The sequence below is a fragment of the Hypanus sabinus genome, chromosome 1 (genome assembly GCF_030144855.1).
Source record: "Hypanus sabinus isolate sHypSab1 chromosome 1, sHypSab1.hap1, whole genome shotgun sequence".
In the NCBI taxonomy this organism is placed as follows: domain Eukaryota; kingdom Metazoa; phylum Chordata; class Chondrichthyes; order Myliobatiformes; family Dasyatidae; genus Hypanus; species Hypanus sabinus.
In genome coordinates, this window is record NC_082706.1 from 57,237,707 (window position 1) to 57,258,083 (window position 20,377).

The 20,377-nt window shown below is 46.4% G+C and overlaps 1 protein-coding gene across 1 annotated transcript in view; it reads right to left on the minus strand.

Annotated features, from left to right (window-relative positions):
• The window catches only part of LOC132400995 (sialic acid-binding Ig-like lectin 8), a 146,452-nt gene that overhangs the window by 42,725 nt on the left and 83,350 nt on the right, over positions 1-20,377 (minus strand). The window contains exons 4-5 of the mRNA XM_059982721.1: positions 8,785-9,126; positions 7,830-8,171 (exon numbers count right to left, since the gene is read on the minus strand). Of these exons, the coding sequence (XP_059838704.1) occupies positions 7,830-8,171; positions 8,785-9,126 (684 nt within the window). The remainder of the gene's footprint in view (positions 1-7,829; positions 8,172-8,784; positions 9,127-20,377) is intronic.

Below are 20,377 nucleotides of genomic sequence, written 5' to 3' on the forward strand. Positions count from 1 at the left end.
GACAGTGTGATGTATCTCAGTATCTCCCCTCTGACAGTGTGATGTCTCTCAGTATCTCCCCTCTGACAGTGTGATGTATCTCAGTATCTCCCCTCTGACAGTGTGATGTCTCTCAGTATCTCCCCTCTGACAGTGTGATGTATCTCAGTATCTACCCTCTGACAGTGTGATGTATCTCAGTATCTCCCCTCTGACAGTGTGATGTATCTCTCTATCTACCCTCTGACAGTGTGATGTATCTGAGTATCTCCCCACTGACAGTGTGATGTCTCTCAGTATCTCCCCTCTGACAGTGTGATGTATCTCAGTATCTCCCCTCTGACAGTGTGATGTATCTCAGTATCTCCCCTCTGACAGTGTGATGTATCTCAGTATCTCCCCTCAGACAGTGTGATGTATCTCAGTATCTCCCCTCTGACAGTGTGATGTCTCTCAGTATCTCCCCTCTGACAGTGTGATGTATCTCAGTATCTCCCCTCTGACAGTGTGATGTATCTCAGTATCTCCCCTCTGACAGTGTGATGTATCTCTCTATCTACCCTCTGACAGTGTGATGTATCTCAGTATCTCCCCTCTGACAGTGTGATGTCTCTCAGTATCTCCCCTCTGACAGTGTGATGTATCTCAGTATCTCCCCTCTGACAGTGTGATGTCTCTCAGTATCTCCCCTCTGACAGTGTGATGTATCTCTCTATCTCCCCTCTGACAGTGTGATGTATCTCAGTATCTCCCCTCTGACAGTGTGATGTATCTCTCTATCTCCCCTCTGACAGTGTAATGTATCTCTCTATCTCCCCTCTGACAGTGTGATGTATCTCAGTATCTCCCCTCTGACAGTGTGATGTATCTCAGTATCTCCCCTCTGACAGTGTGATGTATCTCTCTATCTACCCTCTGACAGTGTGATGTATCTCAGTATCTCCCCTCTGACAGTGTGATGTATCTCAGTATCTCCCCTCTGACAGTGTGATGTATCTCAGTATCTCCCCTCTGACAGTGTGATGTCTCTCAGTATCTCCCCTCTGACAGTGTGATGTATCTCAGTATCTACCCTCTGACAGTGTGATGTATCTCAGTATCTACCCTCTGACAGTGTGATGTATCTCAGTATCTACCCTCTGACAGTGTGATGTATCTCAGTATCTCCCCTCTGACAGTGTGATGTATCTCAGTATCTCCCCTCTGACAGTGTGATGTATCTCTCTATCTCCCCTCTGACAGTGTGATGTCTCTCAGTATCTCCCCTCTGACAGTGTGATGTATCTCAGTATCTCCCCTCTGTCAGTGTGATGTATCTCAGTATCTCCCCTCTGACAGTGTGATGTATCTCAGTATCTCCCCTCTGACAGTGTGATGTATCTCAGTATCTTCCCTCTGACTGTGTGATGTCTCTCAGTATCTCCCCTCTGACAGTGTGATGTATCTCAGTATCTCCCCTCTGACAGTGTGATGTATCTCAGTATCTACCCTCTGACAGTGTGATCTATCTCAGTATCTCCCCTCTGTCAGTGTGATGTATCTCAGTATCTCCCCTCTGACAGTGTGATGTCTCTCAGTATCTCCCCTCTGACAGTGTGATGTCTCTCAGTATCTCCCCTCTGACAGTGTGATGTATCTCAGTATCTCCCCTCTGACAGTGTGATGTATCTCAGTATCTCCCCTCTGACAGTGTGATGTATCTCAGTATCTCCCCTCAGACAGTGTGATGTATCTCAGTATCTCCCCTCTGACAGTGTGATGTCTCTCAGTATCTCCCCTCTGACAGTGTGATGTATCTCAGTATCTCCCCTCTGACAGTGTGATGTATCTCAGTATCTCCCCTCTGACAGTGTGATGTATCTCTCTATCTACCCTCTGACAGTGTGATGTATCTCAGTATCTCCCCTCTGACAGTGTGATGTCTCTCAGTATCTCCCCTCTGACAGTGTGATGTATCTCAGTATCTCCCCTCTGACAGTGTGATGTCTCTCAGTATCTCCCCTCTGACAGTGTGATGTATCTCTCTATCTCCCCTCTGACAGTGTGATGTATCTCAGTATCTCCCCTCTGACAGTGTGATGTATCTCTCTATCTCCCCTCTGACAGTGTAATGTATCTCTCTATCTCCCCTCTGACAGTGTGATGTATCTCAGTATCTCCCCTCTGACAGTGTGATGTATCTCAGTATCTCCCCTCTGACAGTGTGATGTATCTCAGTATCTCCCCTCTGACAGTGTGATGTCTCTCAGTATCTCCCCTCTGACAGTGTGATGTATCTCAGTATCTACCCTCTGACAGTGTGATGTATCTCAGTATCTACCCTCTGACAGTATGATGTATCTCAGTATCTACCCTCTGACAGTGTGATGTATCTCAGTATCTCCCCTCTGACAGTGTGATGTATCTCAGTATCACCCCTCTGACAGTCTGATGTATCTCAGTATCTCCCCTCTGACAGTGTGATGTATCTCAGTATCTCCCCTCTGACAGTGTGATGTATCTCAGTATCTCCCTCTGACAGTGTGATGTATCTCAGTATCTCCCCTCTGTCAGTGTGATGTATCTCAGTATCTCCCCTCTGACAGTGTGATGTATCTCAGTATCTTCCCTCTGACTGTGTCATGTCTCTCAGTATCTCCCCTCTGACAGTGTGATGTATCTCAGTATCTCCCCTCTGTCAGTGTGATGTATCTCAGTATCTACCCTCTGACAGTGTGATCTATCTCAGTATCTCCCCTCTGTCAGTGTGATGTATCTCAGTATCTCCCCTCTGACAGTGTGATGTCTCTCAGTATCTCCCCTCTGACAGTGTGATGTATCTCTCTATCTCCCCTCTGACAGTGTGATGTATCTCTCTATCTCCCCTCTGACAGTGTGATGTCTCTCAGTATCTCCCCTCTGACAGTGTGATGTATCTCAGTATCTCCCCTCTGTCAGTGTGATGTATCTCAGTATCTCCCCTCTGACAGTGTGATGTATCTCAGTATCTCCCCTCTGACAGTGTGATGTATCTCAGTATCTCCCCTCTGACAGTGTGATGTATCTCAGTATCTCCCCTCTGACTGTGTGATGTCTCTCAGTATCTCCCCTCTGACAGTGTGATGTATCTCAGTATCTCCCCTCTGACAGTGTGATGTATCTCAGTATCTACCCTCTGACAGTGTGATCTATCTCAGTATCTCCCCTCTGTCAGTGTGATGTATCTCAGTATCTCCCCTCTGACAGTGTGATGTCTCTCAGTATCTCCCCTCTGACAGTGTGATGTATCTCTCTATCTCCCCTCTGACAGTGTGATGTCTCTCAGTATCTCCCCTCTGACAGTGTGATGTATCTCAGTATCTCCCCTCTGTCAGTGTGATGTATCTCAGTATCTCCCCTCTGACAGTGTGATGTATCTCAGTATCTCCCCTCTGACAGTGTGATGTATCTCAGTATCTACCCTCTGACAGTGTGATGTATCTCAGTATCTCCCCTCTGTCAGTGTGATGTATCTCAGTATCTCCCCTCTGACAGTGTGATGTCTCTCAGTATCTCCCCTCTGTCAGTGTGATGTATCTCAGTATCTCCCCTCTGACAGTGTGATGTCTCTCAGTATCTCCCCTCTGACAGTGTGATGTATCTCTCTATCTCCCCTCTGACAGTGTGATGTATCTCTCTATCTCCCCTCTGACAGTGTGATGTCTCTCAGTATCTCCCCTCTGACAGTGTGATGTATCTCAGTATCTCCCCTCTGACAGTGTGATGTCTCTCAGTATCTCCCCTCTGACAGTGTGATGTATCTCTCTATCTCCCCTCTGACAGTGTGATGTCTCTCAGTATCTCCCCTCTGACAGTGTGATGTATCTCAGTATCTCCCCTCTGTCAGTGTGATGTATCTCAGTATCTCCCCTCTGACAGTGTGATGTATCTCAGTATCTCCCCTCTGACAGTGTGATGTATCTCAGTATCTACCCTCTGACAGTGTGATGTATCTCAGTATCTCCCCTCTGTCAGTGTGATGTATCACAGTATCTCCCCTCTGACAGTGTGATGTCTCTCAGTATCTCCCCTCTGTCAGTGTGATGTATCTCAGTATCTCCCCTCTGACAGTGTGATGTCTCTCAGTATCTCCCCTCTGACAGTGTGATGTATCTCTCTATCTCCCCTCTGACAGTGTGATGTATCTCTCTATCTCCCCTCTGACAGTGTGATGTCTCTCAGTATCTCCCCTCTGACAGTGTGATGTATCTCAGTATCTCCCCTCTGACAGTGTGATGTCTCTCAGTATCTCCCCTCTGACAGTGTGATGTATCTCTCTATCTACCCTCTGACAGTGTGATGTATCTCAGTATCTCCCCTCTGTCAGTGTGATGTATCTCAGTATCTCCCCTCTGACAGTGTGATGTATCTCAGTATCTCCCCTCTGACAGTGTGATGTATCTCAGTATCTCCCCTCTGACAGTGTGATGTATCTCAGTATCTCCCCTCTGACAGTGTGATGTATCTCAGTAACTCCCCTCTGACAGTGTGATGTCTCTCTCTATCTCCCCTCTGACAGTCTGATGTATCTCAGTATCTCCCCTCTGACAGTGTGATGTCTCTCTCTATCTCCCCTCTGTCAGTGTGATGTATCTCAGTATCTCCCCTCTGACAGTGTGATGTATCTCAGTAACTCCCCTCTGACAGTGTGATGTCTCTCTCTATCTCCCCTCTGACAGTCTGATGTATCTCAGTATCTCCCCTCTGACAGTGTGATGTCTCTCTCTATCTCCCCTCTGTCAGTGTGATGTATCTCAGTATCTCCCCTCTGACAGTGTGATGTATCTCAGTATCTCCCCTCTGACAGTGTGATGTCTCTCTCTATCTCCCCTCTGACAGTGTGATGTATCTCAGTATCTCCCCTCTGACAGTGTGATGTATCTCAGTATCTCCCCTCTGACAGTGTGATGTCTCTCTCTATCTCCCCTCTGACAGTCTGATGTATCTCAGTATCTCCCCTCTGACAGTGTGATGTCTCTCTCTATCTCCCCTCTGTCAGTGTGATGTATCTCAGTATCTCCCCTCTGACAGTGTGATGTATCTCAGTATCTCCCCTCTGACAGTGTGATGTCTCTCTCTATCTCCCCTCTGACAGTGTGATGTATCTCAGTATCTCCCCTCTGACAGTATGATGTATCTCAGTATCTCCCCTCTGACAGTGTGATGTATCTCAGTAACTCCCCTCTGACAGTGTGATGTCTCTCTCTATCTCCCCTCTGACAGTGTGATGTATCTCAGTATCTCCCCTCTGACAGTGTGATGTATCTCAGTATCTCCACTCTGACAGTGTGATGTATCTCAGTATCTCCCCTCTGACATTGTGATGTATCTCAGTATCTCCCCTCTGACAGTGTGATGTATCTCAGTATCTCCCCTCTGACAGTGTGATGTATCTCAGTATCTCCCCTCTGACAGTGTGATGTATCTCAGTATCTCCCCTCTGACAGTGTGATGTATCTCAGTATCTCCCCTCTGACAGTGTGATGTATCTCTCTATCTCCCCTCTGACAGTGTGATGTATCTCTCTATCTCCCCTCTGTCAGTGTGATGTATCTCAGTATCTCCCCTCTGACAGTGTGATGTATCTCAGTATCTCCCCTCTGACAGTGTGATGTATCTCAGTATCTCCCCTCTGACAGTGTGATGTATCTCAGTAACTCCCCTCTGACAGTGTGATGTCTCTCTCTATCTCCCCTCTGACAGTCTGATGTATCTCAGTATCTCCCCTCTGACAGTGTGATGTCTCTCTCTATCTCCCCTCTGTCAGTGTGATGTATCTCAGTATCTCCCCTCTGACAGTGTGATGTATCTCAGTATCTCCCCTCTGACAGTGTGATGTATCTCAGTATCTCCCCTCTGACAGTGTGATGTCTCTCAGTATCTCCCCTCTGTCAGTGTGATGTATCTCAGTATCTCCCCTCTGACAGTGTGATGTATCTCAGTATCTCCCCTCTGACAGTGTGATGTATCTCAGTATCTCCCCTCTGACAGTGTGATGTATCTCAGTATCTCCCCTCTGACAGTGTGATGTATCTCAGTATCTCCCCTCTGACAGTGTGATGTATCTCAGTAACTCCCCTCTGACAGTGTGATGTCTCTCTCTATCTCCCCTCTGACAGTCTGATGTATCTCAGTATCTCCCCTCTGACAGTGTGATGTCTCTCTCTATCTCCCCTCTGTCAGTGTGATGTATCTCAGTATCTCCCCTCTGACAGTGTGATGTATCTCAGTATCTCCCCTCTGACAGTGTGATGTCTCTCTCTATCTCCCCTCTGGCAGTCTGATGTATCTCAGTATCTCCCCTCTGACAGTGTGATGTCTCTCTCTATCTCCCCTCTGTCAGTGTGATGTATCTCAGTATCTCCCCTCTGACAGTGTGATGTATCTCAGTATCTCCCCTCTGACAGTGTGATGTCTCTCTCTATCTCCCCTCTGACAGTGTGATGTATCTCAGTATCTCCCCTCTGACAGTATGATGTATCTCAGTATCTCCCCTCTGTCAGTGTGATGTATCTCAGTAACTCCCCTCTGACAGTGTGATGTCTCTCTCTATCTCCCCTCTGACAGTGTGATGTATCTCAGTATCTCCCCTCTGACAGTGTGATGTATCTCAGTATCTCCCCTCTGACAGTGTGATGCATCTCAGTATCTCCCCTCTGACAGTGTGATGTATCTCAGTATCTCCCCTCTGACAGTGTGATGTATCTCAGTATCTCCCCTCTGACAGTGTGATGTATCTCAGTATCTCCCCTCTGACAGTGTGATGCATCTCAGTATCTCCCCTCTGACACTGTGATGTATCTCAGTATCTCCCCTCTGACAGTGTGATGTATCTCAGTATCTCCCCTCTGACAGTGTGATGTATCTCAGTATCTACCCTCTGACAGTGTGATGTATCTCAGTATCTCCCCTCTGACAGTGTGATGTATCTCAGTATCTCCCCTCTGACAGTGTGATGTATCTCAGTATCTCCCCTCTGACAGTGATGTATCTCAGTATCTCCCCTCTGACAGTGTGATGTATCTCAGTATCTCCCCTCTGACAGTGAGATGTATCTCAGTATCTCCCCTCTGACAGTCTGATGTATCTCAGTATCTCCCATCTGGTGGTTTACTCCTGTTCATAGCAGCATGGAGACAATTCATCCTTCAATGAAGCTTTTTAAAGAGCCTTTTGACCTTGGGCAAGCATGTCTTGCTCTCTACTGTCTGGCTGCTCCCCCTTCAAGGTGGGGTGGGGCGAATTGCAGGGACTCTGAGGATATGACAGGTGTTATAGAAAAGCAATTCCTGCTGTTTGTTTAATGATGAGACAGCACCATTAGAGAGAAATATGGAGTTGAGAATATTGATGGACAGAGGGAATTTATCAGATAGGGAACTGGAAGGCATTACCAAGTAGCTGAGCAACTCACACAGAATGCTGGAGAAGCTCAGCATGTCAGGTAGCATCTCTGCAGAGGATTAACCTGTCCATATTTCAGATGTGACCCTTCCTTTCCAGTGCTGATGAAGGCTCTCAGGCCAAAACACTGACTGTTTATTCCCGTCGACAGATGCTACTTGACTTGCTGAGTGTTGCTCGGGATTTCCAGCAGAGCCACATGTTTATGCCAGGTTACTAACGTTCTTACACTGCATTATACTAAGCTGTGACCTGTATGAATTGGAAACCCACAGAGTTCAGGACTAAACAAGGAACTGCAGATGCTTAGATCTTTGTTGGAAGAACATTGCAGGCCAATCACCATCTGCGGATAATGTCCTGGTTGACATTTTTATACTGAATACCAAGCATATTTTGTTACTGCTGTAATATTACAATTTACTTACCAGTAACATGCAGCTGTGTTATGGAGCGATAACTATATTGATTCTGGTTTTTAAATTTAATGCTGAAAGTGTAAGGACCTTCATCTTCCTGTGTAATTTTGTTTATAACCAGGGAACAGTTGCCGTCTTCCAGGTCTCCATCCAGCCGCGTCCGATGTTTGAACTTCGGTGACACTTTATTGTGATCCGTGGAGTGGATCTGATTCCCTCCTTTAACCCAGATTCCATCCCGTGTTTCATTTGCCAGACACGATGGGTAAGAGTAGTGACAGGGAATCCAAGCGCACATTCCCCTCTGCACTGTGACACTTGCTTTCATGTTAACTCTCCACATGTTTGATGCTACAGATGAAAAAAGTAGGAACATTTAACACTGCCTGATAACCCCACCCATCTCCATATTCAAACCAGTGGGTGTCCACTCCAGATGCTGATCACATATCCCAGGCTGACATCCCCTGCACTGGAACCGGGGTCTTCGTCCAGATCCAAATCACCTACACACTGGGGCAATTTATCACAGCCAACCAATTAATCTAGAATCCCAAGCTGTCAAAGGGACAGCGTCCATAGAGGTTGTTGCCCACTGGGGTATTGGAGTTTTGAGGTACAACTCCAATCACCATGCACCATGCCGTCTACTGGAAACTAGGAACCCCAAGTAATATTCCCGTGTTTCTGTTTCCCTTCCACTTCGATCGTACTTCCCCTCTGAGGACTTTCAATGGGCAACATTGAGAAGCCTGCTTCACTACCTCGACGAAGCGCTCTGGCCCCTTGTTGGGCAGCTGTAACTGGTGGCCCATCACTGTAAACCAGAAAGGACATGGAAGACATTGCCAAGTCACTGATTGTCCAAAACTGCATTTACTAAGCTGTAAAAAGTACCAGCAGAATTGGTAAAGCTCTCCACTGACAGCTGATCAACAACTAATTAATTATATAAGGCACTCACCAGTAATGCGGAGTTGCGTTATGGAGTGGTGGACAAACTGCTCCCCTTTTCCGAGTTCAGTTTTAAAGTAATAAGTGCCTTCATCCTTCTCTGTGACGTTGTCAATAATTAGGGAACAGTCACCATTCTTCAGATCTCCAGACAGCTGGATCCGATGGTGAAACCCTGGTGACTTACGATTGGGATCACTGGAGTTGAAGATGACTGTTTTGTTCGAGCACTCATCTTTCAGCCAGATTCCATCTCGGGTCTTGCCCGATTTGTATCGGCATGGAATTAAGGCACAGAGCCCCTTCTGTGCCGTCACAACTGTCGGAGTATTGACTTCGCTTTGCCCTGACCCTGAGAGGGAAATAACTGATGTTAGGTATTGGATGGCCTGTCGATCCACCGATCCTTCATCCATGTGCTCAGGTCTCCAACCCCTGATGCCATATTCTGGGTTGCCAGAACTGAGGGCTGGCACAGTGTGGAAGGGGTTGCTGTGGAGGTTCAGCAGATGAAAGCAGACAGCACCAAGGAAGCACTGCATTATGGGAGGGACGGAGCTGAAGGGGCAGTACTGAGCAAATACCACTCTGAAGAATGGGTGGAAAAGTCTCCATGACCTGACCAGACTTTATGTGAAGCTGGTGCAGCAATTGTAGGGGCCCGAGCAGAGATATTAAAACATCCTTAGCCACGGGTGAAAATGCCAGAGGATTGGAGGATAGCTAATGTTTTTCTGTTGTTTAAAAAAGGCTGTAAGGATCAGCCAGGAAATTGTAGGCCAGTGAGCCTGACATGGGTAAGTTAGTGGCAGCTGTTCTAAGGGACTGGATATGTCAGTATTTGTATAGACAGGGACAAATTGAGGATCGTCAAAATGGCTTTGCACGTGGTGAGTCATGTCTAAGTAATATCTCAGTGTATTTTGAGGAAGGTACCAGGAATGTTGATGAAGGTAAGGTGGTGGATGTTGTCTCCATGGACTTCAGCAAGGCTTTTGACAAGGTTCCACATGGGAGACTGGTCAAGAAGGTTCAGTCGCTTGGCATTCAGGATTGGGCGGTGAATTACATTGGACGTAGACTTTGTGGGAGAAGCCAGTGAGTGGGGTGGTAGCTGATTGCCTTTTTGACTGAAGGGCTGCAACTAATAGTGTGGCACAGGGATCAACGCTGTTTCCATCATCATTTGTCATCTATATCAATGATCTGAGTGGTAACTGGATCAGCAAAGTTACGGATGAAACCAATAATGGAGCATAGTTGACAGTGAGAAAGGCTAGCAAAGCTTACAGCATGATCTGTACTCGCCGAAAAATGGCAAATGGAATTTAATGCAGGCAAGAGTGAAGGACACCAAGGGGGGACTTCCATAGTCAGGTCCCGAAGAGTGCAGTAGAACAGAGGGACCTGGGAATACAGGTGTATAATTCCTTGAAAGTGGCATCACAGGCTGATAGGATTGTAAAGAGGGCTTTTGACATTTTGGCCTTTGTATCAATCAATAGAGAGTTGGAATGTTATGTTGTTGTTATGTAACAAATTGGTAATTCATAACTTGGAGCACTGTGTGCAGTTCTGGTCGCCGACCTATAGGAACTGTATCAATAAGGTTGAAAGGGTAGAGTGAAAATTTGCAAATATGAACAACATTAGTTATCCTCTGATTCCCGGTACTTCACCTAGTGGGGTTGAGTCAGCCTCCAGTCTGACTGTATGCTGTTTGGGAGAGTGTGAGAGTGAGTGTGAGAATGAGTGTGAGAGTGAGTGTGAGAATGTGTGAGAGTGTGTGAGTGTGAGAATGAGAATGAGAGTGAGTGTAAGAGTGAGTGTGAGAATGTGTGAGTGTGTGAGTGTGAGAATGAGAATGAGAGTGAGTGTAAGAGTGAGTGTGAGAATGTGTGAGAGCGTGTGAGTGTGAGAATGAGAATGAGAGTGTGTGAGAGTGAGTGTGAGAGTGAGTGTGAGAATGAGTGTGAGAATGTGTGAGAGTGAGTGTGAGAATGAGTGTGAGAGTGAGTGTGAGAATGGGTGTGAGAGTCAGTGTGAGAATGAGAATGAGAGTGTGTGAGAATGTGTGAGAGTGAGTGTGAGAGTGAGTGTGAGTGTGTGAGAGTGAGTGTGAGAATGTGTGAGAGTGTGTGAGAATGTGTGAGAATGTGTGAGAGTGAGTGTGAGAATGAGTGTGAGAGTGAGTGTGAGTGTGAGAATGTGTGAGAGTGTGTGAGAGTGAGTGTGAGAATGAGAATGAGAGTGTGTGAGAATGTGTGAGAGTGAGTGTGAGAGTGAGTGTGAGAGTGATTGTGAGAGAGAGGTTTGGTTGGTTTGTCCATTTGTTCAATTTTAAATTTCAAATGAGCCCGCATTTATAACATGTGTTTGGTCGCATTGCACGTTGGAACTTTATTCTGGCCTTCCCCTTGTTTTGGGCAACCATTTTTTCTTGCCTTTGCAAAACTAGTTTGTTAGCGTTAGCAGCAATAGATGTGCTTGCAATGTTTTTCAAAGACCAAAAAACTGATAACTAAAATAACGGCCAAGTTATTGCAGGCTCAACAAGGCGGGACTAAGAGTTGCTTCGCAGTGCAGTTTACCGGCAGAGAGAGCAGAGTTTACCAGCTTTGGCTGGAGGCTTCAGTGGAGAGGCACAGGTGAATAGCTGGTAAAGCTTTTGCAGTGGTTGAATAAAAGTGTCATCAAACGACAACTGATCAATATAGTAAGGAAGATGCAGGATCAGGTGATGCACTGTAGCTGCATGATGTGGGAGCTGGTGGACCCCATTGCGTTTTCTGGTGACCACATCTGCAGCAAGTGTTGTCTGCTCGAGGAACTTGGGCTCAACGTTGATGACCTGGGATCTAAGCTTCAAACACTGCAGCACATCAGGGAGGGGGAGAGTTACCTGGATCCCCTTTTTCAGTCCAGTCCAGTCCGGGCTCCGAGTCCCAGTCCAGTCCGGGCTCTGTTCCAGTCCAGTCCGGGCTCCGAGTCTCAGTCCAGTCCGGGCTCTGAGTTCAAGTCCAGTCCGGCCTCCGAGTTCCAGTCCAGTCCGGGCTCTGAGTTCAAGTCCAGTCCGGCCTCCGAGTTCAAGTCCAGTCCGGTCAGGACTCCGAGTCCCAGTCCAGTCCGGCCTCCGAGTTCAAGTCCAGTCCGGGCTCTGAGTTCCAGTCCAGTCCGGGCTCCGAGTTCCAGTCCAGTCCGGCCTCCGAGTTCCAGTCCAGTCCGGCCTCTGAGTTCCAGTCCAGTCCAGCCTCTGAGTTCCAGTCCAGTCCAGCCTCCGAGTTCCAGTCCAGTCCGGCCTCCGAGTTCCAGTTCAATCCGGCCTCCAAGTCCCAGTCCAGTCCAGCCTCCGAGTCCCAGACCAGTCCGGCCTCCGAGTTCCAGTCCAGTCCGGCCTCCGAGTTCCAGTCCAGTCCGGCCTCCGATTTCCAGTCCAGTCCGGGCTCCGAGTTCCAGTCCAGTCCGGCCTCCGAGTTCCAGTTCAATCCGGCCTCCGAGTTCCAGTCCAGTCCGGGCTCCGAGTCCCAGTCCAGTCCGGCCTCCGAGTTCCAGTTCAATCCGGCCTCCGAGTCCCAGTCCAGTCCAGCCTCCGAGTCCCAGTCCAGTCCAGCCTCCGAGTCCCAGTCCAGTCAGGGCTCCGAGTTCCAGTCCAGTCGAGGCTTCATGTCCCGTCCGAGACCAGGCTCTGTTTCCCAGTCCAGTCAAGTCAAGTCCGAGTCTGGGCTCTGAGATCCAAGTCCAAGTCAGGTCCCAGTCCAAGTCCTGGCACCATTCTTACTCCCTATGGGGATGAGAGTGGGGGCTGCAGGAAGGATGCGCAACCTAACTGTGGCACCGTGTTTCAGAGACCCATTCAAGAGGGGGGAGAGAAGAGGAATATAGTTGTAATTGGGGATAGTAGAGTCAGGGGAATAGACACTCTGTTGCAGAGATAGTGTGTCCGTTGTGTAGGCTGTGTTGCCTCCCTGGTGCCTGGGTTCAGAGCATCTAATCTGACCTGGAGAGGAAAGTTCCAGTTGTCGTGTTCCACGTGGATATCAATGACATAGGGAGAGTGAGGAAATAGGTTCTGCTGAGGGAATTTGAAACGCTAGGGACTAAGTGAACAAGCAGAATCAAAGAGGTGGGAATCTCTGGATTACTACCTGAATCATGCAAATTGACGCAGGGTCAAGAAGTTTAGAGAGTTAAATGTGTGGCTGAAGGATTGGTGTGGGAGAAGTGGGTTTGAATTCATGGAGAAATGGCACCAATATTGGGGAAGGAGGGAACTGTTCCAATGGGACAGGCTCCACTTGAACCATGATGGGACCTGGATCCTGGCAAGTTGCATAACTAGGACTGTGGGTAGGGCTTTAAACTAAATAGGAGAGGGGTGGTTTCAACAGATTGGAGAAGTATGGATAAAGTAAAACAGGAAAGTGTAGATAAAGTGTAGAAAAGTGCAGACAAAGGTTACAAGGTTTTAAAAGCACAAAGAGTGTAAGGGCACTTCATCTGAATGCCCGTCGTTTTCACAACAAGGTCAGTGAACTTGTGGCATGAAGTACAAAGAGGTGGAGAGGACTGGGAGTTAAATATCCAAGGATGTCAGGTAATACGGAAGGATAGGTAGGAAGGTAAGGGAGGTGGGGAAGCACTCTTTTAATTAAGGATGAGATCAGGGCGACAGAGGTATCATGAGGTCTAAGGAGCAAAATATTGAATCCATCTGGGTTGAGTTTAGGAATAGTATGGGAGAAAAAAAATCACTGATGTGAGTTGTCAGTAGGCCACCAAATGATAACATTACAGTGGGACGGGCAATAAACCGAGAAATATCTGAGGCATTTAAGAATGGAACAGCAGTTATTGTGGAGGACTTTAACTTGCACACAGATTGGGTGAATCAAGTTGGTCGAGGCAGTCTTGAGGAGGACTTCATAGAATGGGTCCGTGATGGCTTTCTGGTACAGCGTGTTACTGAACCTGCAAGGGAACGTGTTATCTTAGATCCAGTCCTGTGCAATGAGACAAGTAAAATTAGCAACTTATAGTTAGGGATCCTCTTGGAAAGAGTGATCACAGTTTCTCATACATATGGAGGGTGCAATAGGTTGATCTAAAAGCAGTGTATTATGCCTAAACAAGGGAGGTTGAGGGAGGAATTGGACAGGGTAGATTAGGAACACAGTCTGTATGGTGGAATGGTTCAGGAACAGTGGAAGGCTTTCAAACAGATTTTTCTTGGTGCTCAACAGAAGTACATTCCAGTTATAAGCAAGGACAGTATGGTGGGGAGAGCCAGCCTTGGGTAAGTAACAAAATAAAGGAAGGCATCAAACTAAAAGCTGGTGTGTACAAAGTTGCCAACAGTAGTGAGAAACTGGAAGACTGCGAAAACTTTAAAAAGCAACAAAGTACCACCAACTGAGCAATAAAGAAAGAGAAGGTAATGAAAATAAACTAGCATAAAACATAAAAGCGATTAGTAAAAGTTTTTATAATTATATAAAGTGGAAAAAGGGTGGGTAAAGTGAATGTAGGGCCTTGGGGGATGAGAAGGGGGAATTGATATTGGGTAATGAGGAAATGGCTGAGGCTTTGAATGACTTTTGTGTCAGTCTTCACGGTGGAGGACACATCAAAGAGAGATGTTATGGAAGTGATGGGAGCTGAGGACCTTGATACAGTAGCTATCACTAAAGAGGTTGTGTTGAGAAAACTTGTGGGCCTAAAGCTGGACAAGGTCGACGTTTTGGGCCGAGACCCTTCGTCAGGATTAACTGAAAGGAAAGATAGTAAGAGATTTGAATGTAGGAGGAGGAGGGGAAAATCCTATCATATCCTATCAATTCACAATAGTTGCTGCCTGGCCTGCTGCGTTCCACCATCAATTTGTGTGTGTTGCTTGAATTTCCAGCATCTGCAGATTTCCTCGTGTTTGCCTTTTGTGTCATTTACTTGGATTTCAAAAAGGCTTTTGACGAAGGGCCACATAAATGACCGATCTATAAGCTAAAGGTGCAGAGAGTCGGGGTGATGTATTAGCATGGACAGAGGATTGGTTAACCAATAAAAAGCAGAGAGTTGGGTGTTACCCTGTTTGGCAATCAGTGGTGAGTGGTGTGCTACAGTGGTCAGTGCTGGCCCACAACTGTTCACGATCTGCAAGAGGGACCGAGTGTAATGTATCTAAGTTTGCTGATGACACGAAATTGAATGGGAAAGCAAATTGTGCAGAGGACATGGAGAGTCTACAGACACCTATAGATAGGTTAAGTGAGGGAGCAAATGTCTGGAAGATGGAGTACAAGGCATTCTACAAGTATGTGAAGAGCAAGAGAATAAGACATGAGATAATAGGATCAATCAAGTGTGACAGCGGGAAAGTGTGTATGGAACCGGAGGAAATGGCAGAGGTACTTGATGAATACTTTGCTTCAGTATTCACTACGGAAAAGGATCTTGGTGATTGTAGGTTAGCAGATTAAAGTGCTTGAAAGAAAGAGGATGTGCTGGAGCTTTTGGAAAACATCAAGTTGGATAAGTCACTGGGACTGGACAAGATGTACCCCAGGCTACTGTGGGAAGTGAGGGAGGAGATTGCTGAGCCTCTGGCAATGATTAGTCAATGGGATTCTGCAGGATTGGAGGGTTGCAGATATCATTCCCTTATTCAAGAAAGGGAGTAGAGATAGTCCAGGAAATTATAGACCAGTGAATCTTACTTCAGTGGTTGGTAAGTTGATGGAGAAGATCCTGAGAGGCAGAATTCATGAACATTTGGAGAGGCATAATATGATTATGAATAGTCAGCATGGCTTTGTCAAAGGCAGGTCGTGCCTTACGAGCCTGATTGAATTTTCTGAGGACGTGACTAAACACATTGATGAAGGAAGAGCCGTAGATGTGGTGTATATGGATTTCAGCAAGGCATTTGATAAGGTACCCCATGCAAGGCTAATTGAGAAAGTAAGGAGGCATAGCATGGGATCCAAGGGAACATTGCTTTGTGGATCCAGAACTGGCTTGCCCGCTGAAGGCAAAGAGTGGTTGTCGACGGGTCATAGTCTGCATGGAGGTCGGTCACCAGTGGAGTACCTCAGGGATCTGTTCTGGGACCCTTACTCTTCGTGATTTTAATAAATGATTGGATGAGGAAGTGAAGGGATGGGTTAGTCAATTTGCTAATGTCAGAAAGGTTGGGGGTGTTGTAGATAGTGTGGAGGGCTGACAGAGGTGACAGTGGGACTCTGATAGGATGCAAAACTGGGTTGAAAAGTAACAGATGGAGTTCAACCCAGATAAGTGTGAGGTGGTTCATTTTGGTAGGTCAAATATGATCGCAGAATATAGCATTAATGGTAAGACTTCAGCAATGGAGAATCAGAAGCATCTTGGGGTCCGAGTCCATAGGACACTCAAAGCAGTTGCATAGGTTGACTCTGTGGTTAAGCAGGCATACAGTGTATTGGCCTTCATTAAACGTGGAATTGAGTTTAGGAGCCGAGAGGTAATGTTGCAGCTACTGGGAACCCTGGTCAGACCCCACTTGGAGAACTGTGCTCAGTTCTGGTCACCTCACTACAGGAAGGATGTGGAAGCCATAGGAAGGGTGGAGAGGAGATTTACAAGGATCCTGCCTGGATTGGGGAGCATGCCTTATGAGAATAGGTTGAGTGAACTCGGCCTTTTCTCCTTGGAGCGATGGAAGATGAGAGGTAACCGGATAGAGGAGTATAAAATGATGAGGGGCATTGATCGTGTGGATAGTCAGAGGCTTTTTCCCAGGGCTGAAATGGCTAGCATGAGAGGACACAGTTTTAAGGTGCTTGGAAGTAGGTACAGAGGAGAAGTCAGGAGTAAGTGTTTGTATACAGAAGGTGGTGAGTGCATGGAAATGGCTGCTGGCAACGGTGGTGGAGGCAGAAACAATAGGGTCTTTTAAGAGACTCCTGGATAGGTACATGGACCTTAAAAAACTGAGGGCTATGGGTAAACCTAGGTAATTTCTAAAGTACGTACATGTCCGGCACAGCATTTGTGCTGGAGGTTTTCGATGTTTCTATGTGTCGATGTTGGTAAATGAGATGAGGGACTTGGGAGTGCTTGTGGGGCAGGGAGATTATGCTGCCACTGTACAGGGTACTGGTGAGGCTGTGTCTGGAGTACTGCGTGCAGTTCTGGTCTCCTTAGTTGAGGAAGGATATACAAGCTTTGGAGGCAGTGCAGAGGTAGTTCACCAGATTGATTGCACAGATGAGGGGGTTAGACTATGAGGAGAGACTGAGTCACCTGGGTCTGTACTTGCCAGAATTCAGATGAAAGACGAGATCTTATAGAAGCATTTAAAATTATAAAGGGATAGATAAGACAGAGGCAGGAAAGTTTTTTTCACTGGTAGATGAGACTAGAACTAGGGGACATAGCCTCAAGATTCGGGAGAGTAAATTTAGGACAGAGATGATGAGGATTTGCTTTTCCCAAAGAGTGGAGACTCTGTGTAATTTTCTGCACAATGAAGCAGTGGAGGCTACCTCAGTAGATGCATTTAAGACAGCGTTGAATTGATTTTTGCATATATTTAAAGGTTATGGGTAGAAGGCAGGTAGGTGGAGATGAGTCCATGGTCAGATCAGCCATGATCTTATTGAATGGTAGATCAGGCTTGACGTGCCAGATGGGCTCAAGTTGTCCTACTCTCCTGCTCTTATGTGAGCCCATGGTATGACAGGAAAGTTACTGACACGGTTACAGAACTGGCTGATTGGTAGGAGGCAGCGAGTGGGAATGAAAGGTTGGCTGCCAGTGACGAGTGGTGTTGGGCAGGGACGGCTTCTTTTTCTGCTGTACAGCAATGGGTAGGTTCTGGGGACGGGTGGCTTTGTTGCTGCATTTCCAGATGTTACAAGGATCGGTGGAGGAGCAATGTTGAGGAAACAGATGGGTTGCAGAAGGACTTAGACAGATTAGGAGAATGGGCAAGAAAGTGACAAAAGAAATACAGTGTTGGAAGATGCATGGTCATGCACTTCGGAATTAAAATTAAATGTGCAGGCTATTTTTTAGACAGGCAGAAAATCCAAAAATCTGAGATGCAAAGGGATTTGGGAGAGCTTGTGCAGAACACCTAACTTGCAGGTTAAGTCAATGGTGAGGAAGGCAAATGCCAAGTTGGCATTCATTTGAAGAGGTCTTGAATTCAAGAGCAAGTATGTGATGCTGAGGCTTTATCAGGCACTGGTGAAGCTTCAGTTTGAGTATTGTGAACAGTTCTTGTTTCCTCATCTCAGAAAAGATGTGTTGGCATTGGAGAGGGTTCAGAGGCGGTTCATAAGGATGATTCCAGGAATGAAAGTGTTATCATATGAAGAACGTTTCATGGCTTTGAGTCCGTGCTTGCTGGAATTTAGAAGAATGAGGGGGGATCTGATTGAAACCTTTTGAATGTTGAAAGACCTAGACAGAGTAGATGCGGAAAGGATGTTTCCCATGATGGGGGAGTCTAGGACAAGAGGGCACAGCCTCAGGATAGAGGGGCATCCATTTAAAACAGACTTGAGCCAAAGGGTTGTGAATATGTGGAATTTGTTCCCACAGGCAGCTGTGGAAGCCAAGTTGTTGGGTGTATTTAAGGCAGAGATTGATAGGTTCTTATTGGAAACAGCATCAAAAGTTACAGGGAGCAGGCTGCAGAATGCGGTTGAGGAGGGGAACAAAGGATTGGCCATGATTAAATGGAGGAGCAGACTCAATGGGCCAGATAATTCTGCTCCTGTGTCTTATGTTGCCAGGACCTGAGGACCTGAGTTGTAGTGAAAGGCTGAATAGGGTAGGACTTGATTCCGTGGAATGTAAGAGGATGAGGGGAAATTTGCGGAAGTATAAATTATGAGGGTTATAGAGAGGTTAAATGGAGGGCTTTCTTCACTGACTGTGGGTGAGACTAGAAGTAGATATCGTATGTTAAAGGTGAAAGGTGAAACACCTAAGAGGAAGAGGGCATATTTCTTCAGTCCGAGGAATGAACTACCAGCAGAAGTAGTGGATGTGAACATTTAAGAGAAGTATGGATGTCCATGAATGGGACTGGTATGGAGGGTGATGGGCCAAGTGCAGGCCAATGGGAATAGGCAGAATCATAGTTTAGCATGGACTTGGTGGGGCAAGGGCTTGTTTTTGTGCTGTGCTGGTGTCTATTTTGTTTCCCAAGGTTTACACTATTCACCACACTTTGCCTGTATCTTTATGCTTTGTGGCCTCCTGTTCAGAGGTTAATTTCCTTCTTTGGAGTCTTTTGAAAGATTTGCACCCATATCTTTGTTTCCATTACCTATCCCTGTGTACTCTTGCCTTTCTATCTTGTCAAACAGTAAAAATCCCATTTACATTGTTATCCAGTCAATGCTCTGTCGGTAATATCTTCAACAATAGCTTCCACTATTTTCCCTAATGCGTAGCCTCCCACTGTCTTTCTTCTTGTTTGAAAAAAAAACCTTTGCAACCTGTCCCAAAGTCAATGAACTGTGGAAAATTAAAACCAAAATGACAGCTTTCTGCTGTTAAACCCCAAGGATGAGATGCATCAGAACTGACAGACTTGTCAACCTTGAATTTTAAAAACAAACACGAGGAAATCTGCAGATGCTGGAAATTCAAGGTTCACACACAAAATGCTGGTGGAACGCAGCAGTCCAGGCAGTATCTATAGGGAGAAGCACTGTTGACGTTTCGGGCCAAGACCCTTTGACAGTGCTTCTCCCTATAGATGCTGCCTGGCCTGCTGTGTTCCACCAGCATTTTGTGTGTGAACCTTGAATCTTCACAGAATTGTACGGTCCTATTGCCCTGGAGCTAGGGAGATTCCTGAGTTTCCCTCTCACATTTAGCCTGAGCACCTTCAACAGACAAAGCTGAGGCTACAAACACACTAGACCGGATATGTTTGAAAACACCGGTTTCGCGTAAAAACGATAGGCGTCCACACTATGCATTTTTGAAAATACCTCTATCCACACTGAAACGGAGATTTCGGTGAATCTCCTCCTCCTGCGCATGCGCAGGACACATCAACTGAAAACAAGCGACATGTTTGGTGTCAAATCTCACCATAAAAGTGCGCGTTTGTGTAGTTACAGACTAGAAAAACTTAAAACGACGGACAGCTGTTGGCACTCGCGCAGGTGTCACAAAACAAATGTACTTACATGGAAAAGGCTGAACAGATTGTGGCAGGAAATGACAGAGTTACACAAGGCTAAAGGCCCTGCAGTTGAACGTACATAGTGTTGGTTTATTATTGTCACATGTGAAAAGCTTGTATATTCAGAGAAAATCATTACACAGTGCTCAGAGGGTGAACAAGACAAAAATATAACAATGCAGAATAAAGAGCAACCGTTACAGAGAAAGTGCAGTGCTAGTAAATAACCGTAACTGCAGGATCAAAACAAAGCGAACTGAGGTCAACAGTCCATCTTATCATTCCGGAGTCTGACAACAGCTGCAGACCGGTCGGTGTACGTGCTTTCAGGTTTAGGCAGTGTTTGAACTGTGACTGTGACATTGAGAAACTGCAGGAAGCTTGGAAACACCGGAGGCAGATATTCTCATTCATTATG